Source organism: Odontesthes bonariensis, chromosome 13, assembly GCF_027942865.1.
Source record: "Odontesthes bonariensis isolate fOdoBon6 chromosome 13, fOdoBon6.hap1, whole genome shotgun sequence".
Classification (NCBI taxonomy): domain Eukaryota; kingdom Metazoa; phylum Chordata; class Actinopteri; order Atheriniformes; family Atherinopsidae; genus Odontesthes; species Odontesthes bonariensis.
Genome location: NC_134518.1, coordinates 17,226,010 through 17,246,350, shown reverse-complemented (window position 1 = coordinate 17,246,350; position 20,341 = coordinate 17,226,010). Strand labels below are relative to the sequence as shown.

The 20,341-nt window shown below is 41.7% G+C and overlaps 4 protein-coding genes across 4 annotated transcripts; 2 read left to right on the top strand and 2 right to left on the bottom strand.

Annotated features, from left to right (window-relative positions):
* Window positions 1–468: 468 nt before the first annotated feature.
* LOC142397675 (UPF0461 protein C5orf24 homolog) lies at window positions 469–2,128 on the bottom strand. The gene is made up of 2 exons (XM_075481227.1): window positions 1,927–2,128; window positions 469–1,659 (listed from the first exon to the last, which is right to left on the bottom strand). Exon 2 carries the CDS (start codon window positions 1,654–1,656, stop codon window positions 985–987), a length of 672 nt encoding a protein of 223 aa, XP_075337342.1. The 5' UTR covers window positions 1,657–1,659; window positions 1,927–2,128; the 3' UTR covers window positions 469–984.
* A 308-nt stretch (window positions 2,129–2,436) lies between these two features.
* atp5po (ATP synthase peripheral stalk subunit OSCP) lies at window positions 2,437–5,072 on the bottom strand. Its single transcript, XM_075480616.1, has 7 exons — window positions 4,986–5,072; window positions 4,620–4,670; window positions 4,394–4,504; window positions 4,032–4,161; window positions 3,103–3,215; window positions 2,824–2,910; window positions 2,437–2,699 (listed from the first exon to the last, which is right to left on the bottom strand). Exons 1-7 carry the CDS (start codon window positions 5,010–5,012, stop codon window positions 2,589–2,591), a joined length of 630 nt encoding a protein of 209 aa, XP_075336731.1. The 5' UTR covers window positions 5,013–5,072; the 3' UTR covers window positions 2,437–2,588.
* A 2,489-nt stretch (window positions 5,073–7,561) lies between these two features.
* Window positions 7,562–11,177, top strand: LOC142397673 (serine/threonine-protein phosphatase 2A catalytic subunit alpha isoform-like). Its single transcript, XM_075481224.1, has 7 exons — window positions 7,562–7,982; window positions 8,405–8,614; window positions 8,729–8,902; window positions 8,993–9,082; window positions 9,227–9,388; window positions 9,873–9,991; window positions 10,154–11,177. The coding sequence occupies exons 1-7, from the start codon at window positions 7,881–7,883 to the stop codon at window positions 10,224–10,226; spliced, it is 930 nt and encodes a 309-aa protein (XP_075337339.1). The 5' UTR covers window positions 7,562–7,880; the 3' UTR covers window positions 10,227–11,177.
* Window positions 11,178–11,544: 367 nt separating this feature from the next.
* On the top strand, window positions 11,545–18,460 carry sfxn1 (sideroflexin 1). The gene is made up of 11 exons (XM_075481223.1): window positions 11,545–11,667; window positions 13,283–13,452; window positions 13,835–14,005; window positions 14,310–14,408; window positions 14,527–14,602; window positions 14,916–15,001; window positions 15,848–15,975; window positions 16,121–16,170; window positions 16,388–16,437; window positions 17,003–17,050; window positions 17,240–18,460. Exons 2-11 carry the CDS (start codon window positions 13,289–13,291, stop codon window positions 17,334–17,336), a joined length of 969 nt encoding a protein of 322 aa, XP_075337338.1. The 5' UTR covers window positions 11,545–11,667; window positions 13,283–13,288; the 3' UTR covers window positions 17,337–18,460.
* Window positions 18,461–20,341: the final 1,881 nt, after the last annotated feature.

Here is a 20,341-nt window from a genome sequence, read left to right as displayed (position 1 = left end):
GGTCTTCCGTCACATATCTTTGAAAGAGCACACCCACAGAGTGCATCCATAGCAGTTATAATTCAGTTCGAGGCGTAAATGAAGGCATTTTTACACGGTGATTACTATTGTCTGGAGATACGGGCCCTCTTGTGTCTGCAGGGAGAACTACTTATTTCTGACTTGACAGGAAAATTGTGAAAAGGACGACTTCTTTCTTTTATTGAGATTTCACATACAGTACAATTAGCATTCATTACAGTCCACAATGCAGCTTTCTGTTTCATGAAGACATTTTTTTTTTTAAATCTAACAATCAGAATAACAACAGAAATCTGAAAGTGCTCATCGACTGGGTTTTAAGGGCGAAAGAAAGACAATACATGATCAAGGCTATATTTACAATGTGTGAGATATAATGCTCGCAAAAGAATACTGAGTTGACCAGTTCAGGGTAATTAAAAACATCTTGTTTAAAAAAAAAAAAAAGCCAAAAAAACTTTAGGTGTGGTGCTGGATTATATCAAAGTAAAGCACATACTGGACCACACATAAAGGACAGCTACACGTTTAGGTTATGCTCAGGAAAAAGTTGATTTGATTGATCTTTTCTTTTGAAATGTTTATGAGAGTGAAAAAAGAATGTAACAAGAGAACAAACATGTAACAGTTCGGAGTAACTAAATGCTTCCAAGGAATGAAAGGAAGCGCAAAGTGTCATTTAAAAAAATATATATATATTGCTGATACCTATGATGGTGGTGGTCATACATATGCATGCATCTGTGCCAAAAATGGAGTAACATACGTTTAATTGAGTTCTCTGTTATGAGTGAATGGCGGGAATGTCAAACACTGTATAATTAAAACTCAGGCAGTCATTCAAAAAAAAAAAAAAAAAAAAAAAAGAGTGAGAGAGATAAAGTTATTTCTCCCAGCATTTCAGAAATGTTTTCCGAGACGTCCTTATGCTCATGCAGCCAAAAGTTGAAGACAGCTGCTGAACTATTTGCTCGTTTCGTCTACTTTGCTGCTGGGCTCACAGAGGTCTCCTTTCTCTATCATTGTGTATGGAAAAGGCGGAACGTCACAGCTAGTGAAGTCCAGTTTCTTGGGGACACTGCAGGTGGTAAAGTCAAGTTTTTTGGTGCCGTCACAACCAAACTCTAGCTTCTTGAGACGAGCCAGACTCTTGATACTGCCGGGGGGCCTGCCGGGGCTGACTTTATATCCCGCTGCCTTGGTGGTGCCGAGGGGCCTCCCTGGGCTGGTTTTGAATCCAGCTGCTCTGGTTGTCCCAAGTGGGCGTCCTGTACTTGTGCGGTACCCAGCCGACTTTGTGGTCCCCGACGGCCTCCCTCTCCGCCCTGATTTCACGATTCCCTTCTTTTTCTTAGAGCCATCGGGCACCAGAGCCTCACTGGCCCTGAATCTCATTGTCTGTGGCGTGAAGTCATTCTGGGTGTCTTGCAATTGGCACGCCACGACTTTGTGCATTCCCTGTGGCAAGGGGGCGAGACTGGCAAGGGACAGCTGCAAACCAGGGTTTGTTGGAGAGGAGTAGAATTTGTTGGATTGTGTGCTACATAAATCAAAGTGGCTGGCTGGGTGACAGTCCTCGGCCAGTCCACCCATACAGAAGTCACTGCTGCTGCTGCTGTTCACTTGGTGCATCATTTTCTGTTGGGATGCAGAGAAACATAAATATTGGCTAGAAAAGCCAACTGTACAGTGACAAACACAATTCCACAAGAGGCAATTGTTGTAGCTTACTTCTCGTGGAGCAAACAGGCCTTTTAGTATTGCAACATAAAGCATAAGTAGCACGAAAAGTAAGTGTGTTGAAATTAAGTTTCAGTTTGCTTAAACACGACCTTGCACAAATATTAATGCAAACGGTTACTGTCGCAAATGCGATTTCGAGAACGTAACATGATGAGTTCGTACCTGATTTGTTGTCGGATGTTGGACCAGAAAGGGTTCATTTCGACTCGTGCACGTTTCCCGTCTTTGACAGGCACAACATCTCCATGAAGGCGGAGTACGAACTGCGACCTGCCGTCTTAGTGCCGTCTGGAAGCAGCTCCGTGATTTCTGCAGTTAATCCTTTACGAGGAGGTTTAGATGAGAATGGCAGCCATTTTCGGCCCCCCCTCAAAAAAAAAAAAAATTAAAAAAAAAAAAAAAAAAAAAAAAAAAACATGGCTCAAATACGCATGCGCAAAAGGGCTTCCAGGAAATGGAGAGGCAGTGTGGCGTAATATGGACCAAATCGTGAAATAAAGTTTTTTTTTTTATTGTTAATTGTGAAGACCTTAGAATACAATTAAACAAAATGGTTGAACTGGCGACACTGGAGCAAAATGCACAGCTTTCACAGTCAGAACTCTGTAATCAATGACAACTGTCACTGGTCTTACTAAATATGTGCAAATTGGACAAAGAGAACGATCAGTCTCAATTTTTCTGTAGTTTTTATTAACATCAATATGAATTTAAGCACAGACACTGGATTTATGGAGAAACCGCAGTGCTAGGACAAGTAGTAATATACATTTAACAGGATCTTCCCCCAATGGTCATCTTTGCAAAAATTAAGTCCACAGGACTTAAGTCTCCTTGATGAGCTTGGTCAGCTTCTGGATCTTTGTTTTGGTGGACATGTCTGCATACTTGTCTCCGATACTGACGATCATCCCACCCAGGATTGAAGGATCCGACTGCGAGGAGAGAATTGATTAAATATTTCAGAAGACTCCCAAAAACACTTCATTCATGAGGATTCTTCAAAAATCCACTACATGGTTACTTGTATGTTTCTGGGACCACGCAGTTCAACTGTACCTTTATTTCCAGCTTGATAGTCTCGCCCTTCTGAAGAAAACCCTTTAGAGCTACCTTCAGGTCAGCAAGACTAGCCTCATCCAAAGGCTGAAATGGATAAACAGTAACAGAGATTGAAAAATTCCATCTACTGTAAAGTATATACACACTGCAATTAATGACATCACTTATCCATGGAGTATATGGGCTGTTTATTTGACCAAATCCCCCCCCCCCCTCCTTTTTTTTTTTTTTTTTTTAAATAATTTAAAAACATAGCAACCTCCATCCATTTCATACCTGAGCAGTAGTGACAGAGCAGATGACCTCCCCACGGTGTGCACTCATCATTTTGACAAAAGCACCGATCACATCACCAGTTATTGGAAGACGACCATTATCAGCTAAAACATCTAACAAAGAAAAAAATTATGTAGTTGAGCTTTCTGCTGTTTCTTTGTATTACGCACAGAATTTTAGGTGAAGAGCATATTTGAGACAAGCATATTGTTTCAATTCAAAGTAGGCAGATGTTGATGTTTTATCTAAATGGTCAAACATAGGGTTGCCAACCGTCCCTCGAAAAACGGGATCCTCCCGTATTTAGAACAGTGCTTTTGTTTCTAAATGCGGGACGATTCCGTTTTTCAAGGGACGGTTGGTAACCCTATGCAAACAGCATCTATCAAGTCAATACAAAATCCTGACAATGAATCAACAGGTTATGTGTCACAGGAATGGACAGCTTTCATAAGCTGACTAAACATAAGGATTGTGGAATAATGCTGCTAAGGAAATCCTTTGCGGAGCTTACAGCTGGTTTGTAGCGAAGTCAAGGCCATACGTTTAATTAGCATTTAAGGGCACAAAAAGATGCACAACCACAAGATGGTTTTCTGTATATATCTTTATCAACAAAGGCTCCGACTCTACTGTCCTGTCCAAATCTATTTGGCACCAACCATTCAAACAAATCTGTAGCAACAGAACCAAACTTTTACATGTATGAATCATTTCAATGTTGGTTCCCATAAATATGTAAAATGTTTATATTCACTTGACCTTAGTGTTTGCATCTCATCTGGTGTGTGCTTGGAAGTCTTTTTCTTATTCAAAATGATAATAAACGTACAGTGTTGATAAAGTGTGGAACAACCAAGAAAAGTAGGCCCTGAGGCCTAATGCATGGCAGCAATCGGGGCACTGAACCCTCATCAGGGATTACTCACTGATGAGGTTGACAGTGATGGGTGAAACTTTGGCCTTGACAAGAATATCAGTGAAGGTCTTCTGCTTGAGGCTGCGCTTTACATGAGGGTTCATTACAATGCTGGACAACTTGGGGTCCTTGATCATGGTCTGAAAAACACAATGGCGCACCAACTTAATTTAGATTCTGGAGAAAAGTTAGGTCAGATAAAACAGTTTCAAAGAAAACGGACAATACTTTAAACATTGTGAAGAGCTATCATTTCATGATCAAGTAGTGAGGAATAGACATTCATCATTTGGTAGCAATTGGACACTTAAAAACTAAAATTCAATGTGCTTTTTTTTTCTATTTTATTAATTCATTTCTTTTTAAACTCACAGCAACTTTCCCCAACTCCTGCTCCACTTGGTCCAGTTTGTTCTGCTTACTGGCGGCTGAGAACAGAGCAGTGGCATAACGGCCCTCCACTCCATACACCTGGATGGGAGGCTAGAAGGATGTTTCACAAAGATTTCATCAAAATCAAATCACGTAATCACCATCCAAGACATACATACAAAGTGTTTATGATCGTTTCTGCTCGGCGCAGGTTGACGCTCCTTACCCTGATCAGCTTTGATACAGGTCTGATCACAGACGTGCTGAACTGGCGTGCCTAGAAAATGAAGTTAATGCATATAAATGTATCACAATATCCCAATAATGTAAAATAGATCACAGCACAGAGAAAGCTAAACGGGTTAACTGTTGACGCGCTTGGCACCTTAAACGTCCAAGGTAGCTTGCTAGCAGGCTAACACGTTAGCAGTCATTCAAGTACAATGCCTCGTGTGCATTTGTTAGGATATTTAGCGTTAGCTTCTGGTCACCCACACAAAATCAATTATTACAGCATCATCTCAAGCCAGATAAATCAAACTTTAACCGGAATAAAAAGGTGGAAAGGACCAAAAATGTTTGAATGTCTTACCTGCTGTCCTAGCATGTATGCTGCCATTTTCTCCTACAGCTGTCCAGAGTAGAACGACTGACTGAGCATGCGCGGTTGAGAGGAAATCGTCTTGTTGTGGGTAATGTAGTTTTTCATGTGCAGTGAGTTCAGGCAAGTGGGGAAAGGTCAGCTGAAGTCGAGCACGTCTTTTAAAATGCTAACTTTTTTTTGTACGAATTGAGTAAATTTACAAATGGAATCTAAAACTTCGAAAAAAACATCTACAACGTTTATTGTTTATACTGTATTATTATTAAATGTGTTACTTGGTTGAATGAGTGTCATGTCTTCTCAGCAGACGTTTTTAGTTGTCACAACCATGGTCACAACGGGTAAAGCACAGGGGAAATGGATAATGGTTAATGTAGTCTCGCAGTGAACAATGACAACAAGGAGTGGGATGTGGCCATCAGTAACACGTGTGATGTGTCAAAAATAACTTCTGTGAAAATGGCTCCAAGAGATACATCGACCCTGCATTCATACTCTACGATTTTAGATTGATGAACTTGAGCTCCATGGCTAACTTGTCCATTTTGTCCAGAAATTGCTCTCTTAAGGAAATGGGTGTGAATGAGTGAAGAAGACAACAAATCCATTTTGAAAAAAGGAGAAAAGACAGAAAGAAAATAAAGAAGAAAGAAAAGTAGACTAGCATTATCGTTTATTGTTTTGGAATTCATTCATTTTTTAACTATTTTAACTTTAACGTGCGGTTATGCAAGAATGGGTTTAAAGCGCTGACTGTAGGCTTTAATGTAAAAGATCCAATTGTATTGTGAAGCTTGCAATGTTATTTGTAAAGCAACTGTATGAGGTGTGATGCATGGCTGTCAGTGGTACTGGGTCATTAGTGTTTATTTATTATGTCAAAGAATACATACTGGATTCATTATTCTGTGCAAAGGGATATATTGACTCTTCAGAGTCATCTTAATTAATCCTAGTTGACTGGACAGCACTTCCAAGTAAAGGTGAACAATGACCCAAAAGCGTTCTACACAGGCATTGCAGTAGTTTTTTTTCAAGGGCTTGGAATCTCCCTCGGGGGTGTTCATGATGTAAGAGCACCACACTGTGCTCTCCGTGATGGCCAAAAAGCTCAAATTTTGTTTCAACTGACCATACCATCTTCCACGTGTGTAAAGAGTCTCTGAAATGCCTGTTGGCAAACTGTGCTCTCTTCCATTTTCTAAGAAGTGGGGTTTTTTTTGGGGGGGTTTCGGGCCACTCTTCCATGGAGTTCATCTTTGTGGAGTGTGTGGCTTAAAGTGTTTCTGGCTACTGATACTTCAGTCTTTGCTGTGGAGTTTCGCCACTCCTTCTGGGTTATCTTTAATCTGTCTCTTTTTTGTACCTAAATAACAGCTTCTACCGAGCCCCAGTAGTTTGCCCCTTCTTCCTTTGTGGCACCCTTTGGTTGTTGGCACCCTTTGATGTTGCCAACACTGAGGCCATTCACAGCAGGTGTATATATGCAGAGATCATGGGACACTTAGATTACACATAGGCGGACTTCATTTAAATGATTATAGGACTTTTGTAGGTAAGGTTTGTATGTAGGTATTCCCAGTCCATAAAATCCATAAAATGCCCGATTGAGAGACAGCAGAACATCAAAACTGCCAAAAGATGTGAATATCTTGGGAACGTACTGTAAATACATGGCTGTATACAGCATGGACACCAAACCTGTCTTCGGCAGCTTATAAATTGGTTTCTTGCCTTTCTTTTATAGTGACATAATACCCCCTGACAGTGCCACAAACTGGACCTAAAAGATAGACACAGTTACTCGCTGTCAAAAAAAAAAGCCAGTGCAAAAGATCCTCTGAGTGCAAAGGCACCAGTGGCTTCTAGTAATAGCACCAAAACTTCTCAGTCTCAAATACATGAGACAACCCAAAAATAATTATTATTAGTCAGTCTAATTAGTCAGTAATGACGTGGACATTGCTACCAGTTCTGAGACATGAAGTTAACAAGACAGCTGCCTTAAAATGCCACTGATGGCTGCTGCTGGTGCGTCCCATAACAATGTGTGGCATGAGAAAAGCATCAACTTCTCTCTTGAAATCAGAAGCCAACTCGTAATTGTGTCAGTAGCCAGTTTCCCTTCTTCGGTGTGATGATGGTCGTTTTGAAAATAATTCAACAGTTTTTGAGCATCTAGATTTATTATTTCTTACCAAAAAAAATACCAAGATGGTGACCGCCAACTGTCTGTCACACAAAATGGCAGGCCATAAACTTTGTGTCAGTATGGTTATTAACACCTGTAATTTATATATATATATATATAAAAAAAATACTTTTTTTTTTTTTAAACAGTTATTGAACATATTCAGTGAGTTAATCTTGGTTCAATAGATATGCCTAAGAAACACATTTATAATCCCGATTTGGCTGCTCAGGCAATAGATGATGAAGGTGAAATGAAGACCAACCCAGTGTTGTGCATGAACGCGCTAAATATAACCTCATTGATATATATTTATGTATATGTATATATGTATACATACACACCGATTTGAATCCCTTCTGTTTGCAGTGACGTAACGTCAGATATGAAGCGTTGATGATCCGATCAGCCTGCCTGAGCAAGCTTGAGATAATTTGGCATCATCGGGGATGCTAACGGGTGCAGTATATGACCATAGTGTAAAATAAGCACGTTATCTCCGTCTCGTGTGAGCAGAATACTTTTATCGCCAGCAAACTGCAGGGAAGCGGTCCAGTGTTTGCGGACCGCATACACTCGGACACACGCAACAACCTGCCTTTGCGTCGCTCGGGACACCAAAGGAAACGGCAGCAGGTCTTCCTGAGGAATTCGAAAGCTGGTCGGCTTGATAGCTGACTGCGAACCAGGCAATGGACGACAAGTCGTTCACCAAGGAGTTGGACGGATGGATTGAGCAACTGAATGAGTGTAAACAGCTCACGGAGAACCAGGTCAAAGTCCTCTGTGAAAAGGTAAGAAATGTGCGCGTGGTTACAGGCATTAGCATTAGCTTTCCTCGGTGTCCGTTAGCTGTTACATTTCCTGTAACAGGCTTAGTAGAAACACGGTGTCTAGTAGCAGTATACGTTTAGTAGTTTAGTATACGTGGCCCTGCTTTGACCAGCGTCTTTGGCCGCAGCTGCATGCGGTACATTTCTAACCACCCACCATGAAGATGGAGGAGCATGACTGCGATGTCTTTTCGCTAGCTACGCCCACTGATGGCACCTATTGAACGGAGAATTGCTCTGCAGAGCCACAACAAACTCTGAAATAGTCTGTTTCACGTGCTGTGCGATGTGAAAATGATTAATAGTCAGTGTTGGACTCGTTTGCACTGCATGCCCGCTTTGCACCGCGGTCTCACATGCACCTCCCTGTGTCTCTGTTCAAGGCCAAGGAGATTCTGACGAAGGAGTCAAATGTACAGGAGGTGAGATGCCCAGTAACTGTCTGTGGAGATGTCCACGGACAGTTTCATGACCTGATGGAGCTCTTCAAGATTGGAGGGAAGTCTCCTGACACCAACTACCTCTTCATGGGAGACTATGTTGACAGAGGTTACTACTCTGTGGAGACGGTCACGCTCCTAGTTTCTCTTAAGGTAACAGGGGAAAGAAAACAAACTAAAAGCACCTTCCCTCTGGAATTCATCAGCGAAAAACTTTGATGTCTTTTTGAGTGTGGTTTTGTTCATTAATGCATCATTTTCTTCTAGGTAAGGTACCGTGAACGAATCACAATCCTGAGAGGGAACCATGAGAGCAGACAGATCACACAGGTGTACGGTTTTTATGACGAGTGCCTGAGGAAGTACGGAAACGCCAGTGTTTGGAAGCACTTCACAGACCTGTTTGACTATCTGCCTCTCACTGCGCTTGTAGATAACCAGGTAAGATTGTGTTTGCACGTGTGGCAGGTGCGGTGACGCAGGGCACAGACACGGACACGCTGTCATTCATCCCCTTCTCTCCTTTCCAAGATTTTCTGCCTCCACGGAGGATTGTCCCCCTCAATAGACACGCTGGACCACATCAGAGCGCTGGATCGCTTGCAAGAGGTTCCTCATGAGGTACACACGGTCCAAATGAACTCTACACTTATAAGACATGACAAAATAATCTTATCTATAGATCATTCTCAGTTAGCTGTGACTCCTACTTCCTCATTTTCTAATGATGATGTTATGTTATGTTATGTTAACTTTGTGTTTCAGGGTCCAATGTGTGACTTGTTGTGGTCAGACCCAGATGACCGGGGGGGCTGGGGGATCTCACCCCGTGGTGCTGGCTACACATTCGGGCAAGACATATCTGAGACTTTCAATCATGCAAATGGATTGACTTTGGTTTCAAGAGCCCACCAGCTGGTGATGGAGGTACTTTGACTTTGTTTATTCACTGAAAGTGTTTTTTTTTTGTTTGTTTTTACTTTTGGGAAATTCCTTATGAGATTGCCCTCGAGCATCGTATTTAATTGAAAACAGAACAAAACTGACTGCATGTTAAGTCCTGAAACAGAAGTGTAACTGTTATTCGAGATGTAGTTTTTCATTGCGGGGGGGGTTCCCGGCTCTGAGGAATGTATGAAGACGATACCCTCTGTGGTCACGAGCTCTTTTAGAATAGAAGGGGAAATAAAGAAAATGCAGCATGTCGAGCAAGAATGGAAAAATGTTTCCCTCCCAAAGCTACAGCAAGTTGACCTCGTTGTGTCCGAAATGCTGATGGTGTTAAAAAAGTGGTGTTTGAAAAGTGGAGGCGATGTAACGGAGGCAGAAGTTGTTTGGGCTTTTTTTTTTTTTTTTTTTTGGGAAATATGTGTGCGTTTGATGAGTAACACGCAACGATGTCTTGATCTAGGGATACAACTGGTGTCACGACCGCAACGTTGTGACAATCTTCAGTGCGCCAAACTATTGCTATCGTTGTGGAAACCAGGCAGCCATCATGGAACTCGATGACACACTGAAATACTCCTTGTAAGTAGAGGTTCAAATGTACGCCATCAAAGCATGCATGTCAAGTTTTATCTCCAGATGTTTTAGTTCTCCTAATGTGATCCCGATGTTGACAAAAGAATGGTTTGATTTTTATTCATGAATAAACATTAAGAGGAGGGCTGCTGTTTTGTTTGTTTTCAGCCTACAATTTGACCCTGCACCACGCAGAGGAGAGCCCCACGTGACGCGGCGTACGCCAGACTACTTCCTGTAATGAAAATAAACAATAAGAATCACTGGTGAGAGGGGTCACAGGCCACGCAGAGGCTGGGGAAAAGAAGCATTCAATCCCGGTCAAATGATGCGCCATTATCAACAATAAAGTGGAAACCTTCACATCTAGCTCAACACCACCATCGTTTCAATTTTTAACTATCTGTGCATGATGTTTTAACTGATACAAACAATTGTCACCCTGCACAGTGCTGTTGTATAATGCCTGCTGGTTTGTCAGGAAAAATGAAGTATTATATCGAATAAGGGTTAGTGATGTTTGTGTCGCAGTGCTTATGATGACCGGAGTGTTGTGCAAAACAAACTTTGTTAGCTGCATCTTTAATTTGGCCTCGGACTAAAGGGTGCAGAGCAACTTTTCTCTTTGTGATTGAAGCTCAACAGTTTACGAAGCGAAAGTTGACACTGTCCACTTTTCAGTTTTTGTATTTGAGTTTTTAATCCCACACACGGTGTTCTTTCTGTATGCTGTTACTGTGCAAGTAGTTTACTCTCTGCTGTCTCCCATGGGAGTTCATGTGAATTGTTTTAAATCTGCAACACTGGTGCCAGTTACTTAAAATGTATAGAGTAATGTCAACGTCTTTACGGGCAGCACTATCCCGAATGAAAACTACAGTTTCTTTGTCAATTTTTTCTCAAAAGCGCAGTTTAAGGCATTACAGTTCTCCGCAGTCACCACTAGATGGAGACAAACTCAAAATAAATGCCGAAAAGATCATCAGCACAGTGATGATCAGCATGTGCGGTAAACTTCTGTTTGTTTTGCATTGATTGTTGGGTATATCATGTTTATTTTAAGATGGGATGTTCCGTTAGCTTGCAGGATGCCAATTAGTGTTTTATTCTGTTTTTATGACATTTTTGTATGGATTTTTTTTCTTTTTAAAATCATTAGGATTTGATCTCGTGAATTAAAATATTCTTTGTTTTTCGTTTTTCATTTTCACAAAACGTTGGTTTAACACTACGAGTGACAGCTCGATGCACGCAGAGTCGTGTGTGTGTATGTGTGGAAATCCTCCAAAGTTTTAACCCGACATCAATGATATTGCCCGTGAATCAATTTCACGGTCGCACGTGGGACTCTTGACGGATGTCGCGCCCAGTTCGCCTGAGAAAATAAAGCATGGTTTAAAAAAAACACGCTCATTCCTGGTCGCTTCAAACGTTTTTTCTTCTCCACTTAACAGCAGAACACCTGCAAGGTTTGTCAGAATTGTATTTTATGACTCATTTGTCGCCAGTGCGTCTTGCAGTATGAATACAGAGGCTGGACTTTTACTTTCTCTGGGAGGTTCCTGGCACTGGGGGATGTGGCACAGTGTGCACTCCGGTTGTGCTGACGCTGCCGCATGAAAAATTAGCTGGCCGTAGCCTGACAGAGACACCTTTAGCGGACTCCCGGAGCCCACAGTGCAGTAAGTAACCTGTGCATTTATTTCTAGTGGATCTAGGGAGCGGAAATCAGCATTCCCGGCGCGATGATTAGACATTTTGGCATCTTCAGAATCCAGCTGTTACTAGTTGAATTTGGGAAGGGAAGCACAGCTGGAAAATGATCGGGGCAGAAAGATGCCGTTTCTTATTAGCTGGCAAAAATGATGACATCTGGATTTGAATTGCTTGGGGAAGCTTTCGGTGCTCTCTTATTTTCCAGATGTGGAAAACCTCTCCAGTTGCGGTCCAGATTTGACTGGTCTGCGTCGGGTTGGACAATAACGCGTATCCAGTCACAGCATGTTTACCCCGCAACCACAGACAGAAAGCAGCGTTTTCCAGCCCTGATGGGAATCATGTGCACGAGAACAGACGGTCGAAATACAGGCCACCGTGTTGCATGTGTATAAAATTTGAATAATGTTTCTAATCTGTAAGGACTTGTCCTAAAATGCAGGTTAATGTGCGGCCACGCAGGCTGCTGCTGATTGGCTGAGAGTGAGGGCAGAAGCGGCTCAAGGTTTATGGATCAAAGACCGAGGCTGTCCAAAGTTCAGTCCTCTCATATCACATTCATTTGTGATATAGTATCACATTAATGCTATTATTTGGGGCTTTGACGACAAGGAGTGCTTTGCGACCTCTGTGCAGACCAGTAATTTAGTGTTCTGTTGCCCAGAGACAGGGGTGTTTTGTGCCCATCTCGTGAGAACCCCATTGAGTTTAATTCAATTTAAAGAGACCGCACGCTTTCTGTGCTACACAACATCCAGCCAAAAAAAAAAAGAGAGAAAAAAAAAAAAGATTTTCTTATTTGCTGTCAGGCCAGCAGCCATCTTTGGTGCAGTTTCAGACATTCTTGGAGCTGCATGTCCTCGCATAGACCTGCTGCTGCACCGTGGTGTCCTTTACCCTCACCGGTGACTATCTGGGTCAAGGAACAAATGGTTAAAAACCAGATCAGACTGGGTTACATGGACCCTCACCCAGGGAAGAACGAGCATGCTGCATGCACATCTACAGTGGTGATGTCTTTGATTTGCTCTGCTCTGTGCCAGCCAGTCCCATCAAGGTTCAAAGTGGGAAAGAAAAGTTTCAATGAAATGCACCCGGCTGCTAACAAAAGCGCACGTTGTGTAGTAAAAAGAACGTTATTTGCTGATAGAAAGACTACATCGTCAGTCAGTCACAGTGGAGACTTGCAGAGGGCTTTGCCACTTTGACACACACTGCGTTACAGACACTGTCTCAGGGTTGGTGTGCACTACTAGGGCTTTGCAATTTAGTGGTTGAAAACTCTTGTGTCTGGTCACACTATTGCCATAGCAACATCGTGCTGAATTAGCAGCATGGCAGTGGAGAAAGGAGCATTGTATTCCACGAGTCCTCCCTCTCTGACTTGTGCCTTCAAAAGAAATTAGGCACTGAAGGGATATAAGGGGTGCTGGGGGGGCAGCACTGGATTCCTTGAAGAGTATCAGACAGTTTTCCGAATGCAATGCACAGATGAATGCAACAGTTATTCCCACTTTTCTTGCCATGTTTGCTTCACTGGCAAAAACCTGATATGGTTATCATAACGTTTTCTTTCCTCAGATAAATATGGCGGCAGAGCTATCAACCTCCATAAACATCAAGGAGCCTCGTTGGGACCAGAGCACGTTCGTGGGTCGAGCCAAGCATTTCTTCACTGTCACAGATCCCAGGAACATCCTGCTAACCAATGAACAACTAGAACATGCACACAGAATAGTCACTGACTACAGGTAAATTAGCTCCACAGTTCACCCGTGGCTGAATGCAAAACCTGAATTCCAAAAGTATTTGGGATGCTGTGCAAGATGTAAATTGGAAGCAGAATGCAGTGATTTGGAAATCCTGTACACCAATATTGTATTCACAACAGAAAGTGAGACATTTGACTATTTCTCCAAAAATATTAGCTCGTCTTGAATTTGATGGCAGCAAACACGTTTAAGAAAAAGGTGGGAAGGGGGCATGTTTACCACACTATAGCATCCCACTCCTAGACCAGTTGCTGGTTCCTCATGAGCTTTGCAAATCATTGGACTGTCCAGTGTTGAAATTCAGTTTTTTTGACTTGGTTTCGAGAGGTTGACATAACGTGTCACCTCTCTGGTCTTGCAGGAAAGGCGTAGTTTCTCCGGATCTGACGGAGGACGAGCTGTGGAGGGCCAAATATGTTTTTGACTCAGCTTTCCACCCGGACACTGGAGAGAAGATGATCCTGATCGGCCGCATGTCGGCGCAGGTTCCGATGAACATGACGATCACCGGATGCATGATGACGTTTTATAAGTAAGATCTGTGCATGAACCGAGCGATGGATGGTGTGAGTTTGGCTGCTAAATGCTCTGGGTACAGGCAGACTTTCAGGCTGTCGTAACTCGGAGTGACCACTGTTTCAGCAGGACCTGTGCTTTGTCTTTTTTATTACTAAAAGTAAAGAGTGTCTGGGCTGATGTGCATTATCCCATGTGTATCATTACTTGTGAAAAACTGATTCATATCTACAAAGTAAATATTTGTTTGAGCCCAGTGATGCCGTTTTTTTTTTTTTCATGCTCAAACTCCTTTTTAATGGCTTCTGTCAACATTGCAGGACGACTCCAGCTGTGTTGTTCTGGCAGTGGATCAATCAGTCTTTCAATGCAATTGTCAACTATACCAACAGGAGCGGTGATGCTCCGATCACAGTGAGGTAAGAGACGGACGCCGTGGCTCTGACTCTGAATCCATCTGACTCTTAACCCTTTAATTGAACAGCTCTTGTGTAGACCGTGTTTGCTTGATGTGACCCGTGATTCTCTCGTTCGCAGTCAGCTTGGCACAGCTTATGTGTCTGCCACCACAGGGGCGGTCGTCACCGCTCTAGGACTAAATGCACTAACAAAGGTATCGGTTCATCTAACCCCATTCTTCATCTCATTTTTGATATATTGACCTCAGACTTATGGGTGTGCTGACATGGAGCTGGCCACACATAAAAAGCCTGTTTGTCCTTGATGAGCCGTGTTAATTGCTTAATAATCAGCATGTTCGTGGGGCGGCTTTTTGCGTTTGTTGATCCTCCTGTGTGGTAGAGAAGCCTTCATAGCCAACATTTAAAAGTGGTAGTCTTCAAGTGGTCTGAAGAGTTCAACCTGTTTAGCTATTTTACTTTTCTTCTCTTTTCCCTCTTGTTTATCCGTCTCTTATCCCGTTGTAGCATGTTTCCCCTCTGATCGGACGGTTTGTTCCATTTGCTGCTGTCGCTGCTGCTAACTGTATCAACATCCCACTGATGAGACAAAGGTAAGATTCCAGAAAGGTTCTGTTATTGTTAGTTCTTGTTGACAGTTTCACACACGATGGCACCGACTTTGAGAATACGCAGCAGCATTGATGAAATGGAAAAAAAAGCTGGATCCTGCATTGGATCCGTTTTTCAGCCACAGATGGAAGAAAAAAAACTTTGATCTAATAAATCTGCATTCTTTGTTTTTTTCTTTGTACAGTTAGAGAGTTTGCAAACCATAAATGTGTTTTTATTGCTACATTGTTAAAATAAAGAAAACCTAATGGAATAGATAAGAAAGAAACATTATAGATGTTTCTGATCCAACGACGTGTGCGCACATACTTTTGCCCCTTAAAGGTGGAAATACAGCATCTTTGTATGCCTGGAGTCTTAGTTTGTTACAGAAATAAGTTTGATTCAGAGAAATCCAGATTTATCATTTTGCTCTTGTGCAATACTTCCACCATTTCTGTAAAAAGACTTTAAACTATCTGGAATTCGGTTATATAATCATGTAATAATTCATCTTCTTTATTGCTATTTCCTCTTATCATCTTACTTGTCTCCTTTTTTTTTTAACAAGTTTAATTTATTAGTTACTTATCTTAGTTCTTATTCAACCATCTTACACTTAAACGCCTCACCTTGATTAGATGACAATGACCTACATGCAATGCTTTCTCTTTGGCTTCCCTTCATACTTTTTATACCTCTCGGGATTTAGACATAGCTTCTTTCTCAAATGTACTTTCTGCCAATGTTGAGCTTCCAGGGTTTTTTAAGTACATGCATTTTTTTTAAAATTTGTTTTCCTTTAAGTATTTTGCTTTTTTTCCTATTTTTTCCTTTTCTTTTTTCAGAGAGCTCCAACATGGTATTCCCATAACAGATGAAAATGACAACAGGTTAGGGGAGTCGACTAAAGCTGCACAGCAGGCGATCTCTCAGGTTGTGGTCTCCAGGATCCTCATGGCTTCTCCAGGAATGGGTATGAAAAACTCATCGCATCATTAGTTCAACTGCAACACCTCCCGTGGGATTTTTATAGTACTGATTCAAAACCAACAAGTTTTTTGATTTAGAAATTTCAGCTGCATATATTGTGAAATCATATATCATTGGTGTCTTTTCAGCGATCCCCCCATTTTTGATGAACCATCTGGAAAAGAAGGCCTTTCTGAAGGTGGGCGTATTTCTACATGGGTTGCACCCTTAAAGAGATAAAGTGAGGAGTGGAGTGAATAATGATTTGTAACAACCAGGGAGCTGAACGTTGGGGACGTTAGTTGGCTCCTTTTTCTCCGACACACGTCAAAGGAATGAAAACTGCTGAGGCCACTGTAGTATGGGAGTTCGCTGCTTTTGTGTCCCTCATTCATTTTTCTGCCTGGTCTTTTCAGAGGTTCCCATGGATGAGTGCACCTATTCAAGTGAGCCTGGTGGGATTTTGGTGAGTTGTTACCTGATAAGCTCTCGTTGCGCAGTTCCTTTTAAATTTCGACCTGTTTTCTTACAACTGCAGCTATGCATAAAGGAAAATTGAAATTTTGTCTCTATAAATGAGGTCATTCGAGTTACTGTGTAGTGCGTTTGAGATGTGCTGACTAACACTGCATGAGACCAAAGATCTAATCTCTTGCTGGCACAGATCCTGTTTTTTTTTTTTTATCTTATAAAAGGTTATTCACGCACACATTGTCCCAGTGTTTCATTCATGTCTTCTCCCCTCTGAGTGGCCTCAGGGTGACCATTTAAAATCACGTGCAACATTCCTTTGCTTCAGATGACATGACAGTGATTAGGAGCACATCCTGCTTAACAGCACACACACAAGCAAAGACCTGGTGCGGTATATGCAATGTCCGACATGGATGCCCTGATTTGAAAAGATTTGCTTTGATAAATCAACCACATTTATCCTCATTCTTGTCCAACTGAAGTCTTTTTAGACAAATAATGATGTCAGAGATGGACTGCATGTCTGCATCTTTCATATGTATATGTTTTTTCTTTAGCCTGGTGTTTGCCACTCCTCTGTGCTGCGCATTGTTCCCCCAGAAGAGGTGAGTGAAACCTCTAAACTTGACCCACAGACACTACTCAGTCATAGCCACAGAGCCTCATCTTCGTCCAGCTGAATAAATGCAGAGTACACAGGATTCTTTTCTGCCTGAGCGGCTGCATCACATTTCTCCTCTGAAAGTGTTTGACCCGCTTACCCCTGCTATTTCTCTTCCCCTCACCCCATCCAGCTCTATAGCAGTCAGTCGCCTGGAGCCAGAGCTGCAGGAGAAGATCCGGGCCAGCCATCCAGGAGTGGACAGGGTCTACTTCAACAAAGGGCTATGAGTGTGCAGCCCCTCATCCAAACTCTGCCACGACACAGTTGCAGGCTCAGTCCTCACCTCTCTGCCAGCTCTCCTCATTCAGTGTGCCAAAGTTAAGTTGTTGTCTCATTTCCACCATTCAGATGGATATCCGAGGACTCCCACTCTCAGCCGGTCTCTTTGTAATGAGATGTTCACTTTTGTCTGTGATTGTTGATTTTACTCAAACAGCGAGAGAATTTTTTTTTTTCCAACTGGACTTAATGAAAATTTTGATGTTCTTCATGACAGATGTATCGTGGCCCGTGTCAGATTGTTTGAAGTGGACTTCATTTTTTTTTTTTTTTCTTCTGTGCTGTATTTTTTCAAATACTAGTTTTTAATTTGGTGACTCGTTGCTCGTTTGCTGCCACAAAACCTCTGTCACACTCTCCGACCTTAGGCTGGCAGCCAGTTTGTTAGTTACCTGCTTCAAACCCGGTTAAGATCTGTTCTGCAGGGTCATTTTGCATTTGCCAAATCTGCTACAACCCCACTACACTGATTTCAAAGAGTAAGTCAGCTTACTTGAACTGAGTTCATTTTGCCAAATGAGTGACATTAAATGTCTAATCACATATCTTAAAAACAATACTCAAGGGATCCGCACTATAAAACGTGATGTAATGATGGTGGCATCCACTTATGGGCCAACATGGTGCTATTTGATGTGTTAATAATCAATCTTTATCATATTATTTATTCTGCTTGCCAGACACGCTATGAACAAACCACTCCTCATACGAGCATTAATGGATTTAAACCGTGGGCTCTCTGACAGGGAACTGAGTTACACACAGGCTGCCTTTAAGAAGGCTAAAAGTGTTGACATTTCAACCAGGCACACTGGTTCTCTCTGCTGTAAAGCATAATTTCCAAAAGTTGATTCAGGACTTTGTGATCACTGTAAATCTATCACCTTACCTAGGTAAGGTTCCTACGGCACAGCATGATATATTTAAAAATGATGTGGAAGTTTAATCATATTGATTTCAAGGTATTCAAGCACATCTCTAGTTATATTTGTGGTAGTTGAACAAGAAAAAAAAACAACTATTTGCCATGGAAAAGAGGGAAAGCAGAAAAATCCAAGTCATGGTATAAAAACCTTACACAACTTCAACCTGCTTTGTTGACACATTTCAGTTTGGTGAGTTTGAGGAATGTAGGAACTCCCAGCGAAATATCTGCAGCAACAGTCTCCAGCTCGGAGTTTTGTAATATTTCAGAGCAAAAGTGAAGAACGTGTACCTAACAGTTACATGAACACGCACTATTGCAGAGTTCAAACCGGGTTCACTGATTAACCAGGTACAGTCGGATGTTGTAACAAAAGCCCCCCCCCCCCCCCCCCCCCCCCCCCCCCCCGTTCCTTTGGCTGCAGCAGTGAGTATTCGGATGTGAGCGAGCTGTGTTTCTACACAGTGTGAACTCGAGCTTTCATCCAGACGTTTGTCCTCTCCTTCCGCTGGTGCATAAAACTGTAACTTCACAACAACAACAAAAAAAAGAGACTTGACACGCCAGTCTTATCATTGTGACATTGTTAAATCAGGGATAAGTTAAAAAGATGGACTTGAAGCCACAAAACTTAAAAAGCAACCAATCCACATTTTGTGTCTTAAAATGATTTTAAATGTACTTTTAAGGATCAACGGTATATTAAAACCATATGCTCCATTTAATGGCGGTGTTAATATATATATATTTTTTTTTAACTGAAATCCATAAAAAGCTTGTGAACATTAATTCAGTGATACTGCAGCCTTTTCTTCATCGTGGTGCCATTTTTTGTAAAGTGTTAAATGTTCAACTTGTAGTAATCTCCTCACATAATTGGTTGTGTAAGTAAATTCCCTTTAGATGATCACTGTTCCCAGAAAGATGAGCTGGAGCTGTTCGTTATTCACGTGTTCAAGGCAACTGTAGCATCTTCCAGCTCCAGATGTTTCCCTGACAACAATGATTTTCAGTGCATCCTCGATCAGTGAGAGAGGAGGAAAAAAATGTCCTCATTGTGCGTACTCGTTAAATTCAGTTCAATTTAATGAGAGATAATTCCTTTTTTGTGTGTTTGAAATCAACCTAAAAACTCATCCTACAAGCTTTCAAACCGACCAAATGAAATTAAATATCACTGCAGCCAAAGTGATCCAAGCGAACTCAAAAGAGAGGTCATTTACATCGTGTATTAATTCAAATGAACATTTCTCAAATCGTGTGACAAAAACTGTATTTGATTGTTTTTGCGGTACTCTGGGGTGATGTAATGTTTAGACTAACTGGATAAAATAAAGTTGATCAATCTTGCAACTGGTGTTCTGGTGATCATGAACATGCAGCTCCACGCTGCCACCTTCTGGTCAAACAGTTGACACGGCACGGCTGCGTTATCAAAAGCTTTTTATTCCAAGGCACACCATGTTCAAAAGGACTAGACAGACAGCAAAAATGGACTGCACACAGATCTGAGGCCCTATAGATGTCTTCACAAAAGAATTGCACAAAAACATTAGATTGCCATAACTGCACCCAGCAAAATGTGGCCGCCACAGATCATAGTGCGTCCTGTGAAAGTGTAAGGACAAACCAGTGGATCTTTTCATCTTCTCACAGAAATGGCAGTTTCTGACAAGAAAATTAAAAAAAATCTATTGATTTTACTGGATAAAACAAGGCATGTCAGTTTATCTGTGAGTGCAAAAAGTGACTAGTGTGTACTCAATTTATTCCAATTTCAAAAGGTGATTTCGTGAAAATCTTTTGATTCATCTGTGTTTGTAGCTCAGTAACTTTCATCAAGTGCAATGGCACGAATAGTTGAGGAACAGGCTGATTTGCAACAGTAAAAGAAAGTCTTAGGAGCAGTAACACTTTCTTACTTATCACTATAAGCAGGACATGAATGCATGTGGAGTTTGGCCCTTTCAAAGTGAAACCCGTTTGCAGCAGGTGGATAAAAGTCATTCAAGCACAGTGTCATCCATG

Bases quoted from the DNA above. Each gene is read 5' to 3' on its own strand.
- LOC142397675 (XM_075481227.1), bottom strand. From the start codon at position 1,656: ATGATGCACCAAGTGAACAGCAGCAGCAGCAGTGACTTCTGTATGGGT.
- atp5po (XM_075480616.1), bottom strand. From the start codon at position 5,012: ATGGCAGCATACATGCTAGGACAGCAG. The intron at 4,505-4,619 runs GTAAGGAGCGTC...ACATCCTTCTAG, and splicing joins CTGTATCAAAGCTGATCAGG to CCTCCCATCCAGGTGTATGG. The intron at 3,216-4,031 runs GTGAGTAATCCC...TTTCTTTGTTAG, and splicing joins CATCACTGTCAACCTCATCA to ATGTTTTAGCTGATAATGGT.
- LOC142397673 (XM_075481224.1), top strand. From the start codon at position 7,881: ATGGACGACAAGTCGTTCACCAAGGAGTTGGACGGATGGATTGAGCAA. The intron at 8,615-8,728 runs GTAACAGGGGAA...ATTTTCTTCTAG, and splicing joins CGCTCCTAGTTTCTCTTAAG to GTAAGGTACCGTGAACGAAT. The intron at 9,083-9,226 runs GTACACACGGTC...TTTGTGTTTCAG, and splicing joins TGCAAGAGGTTCCTCATGAG to GGTCCAATGTGTGACTTGTT.
- sfxn1 (XM_075481223.1), top strand. From the start codon at position 13,289: ATGGCGGCAGAGCTATCAACCTCCATAAACATCAAGGAGCCTCGTTGG. The intron at 14,409-14,526 runs GTAAGAGACGGA...TCTCGTTCGCAG, and splicing joins GATGCTCCGATCACAGTGAG to TCAGCTTGGCACAGCTTATG. The intron at 17,051-17,239 runs GTGAGTGAAACC...CACCCCATCCAG, and splicing joins GCATTGTTCCCCCAGAAGAG to CTCTATAGCAGTCAGTCGCC.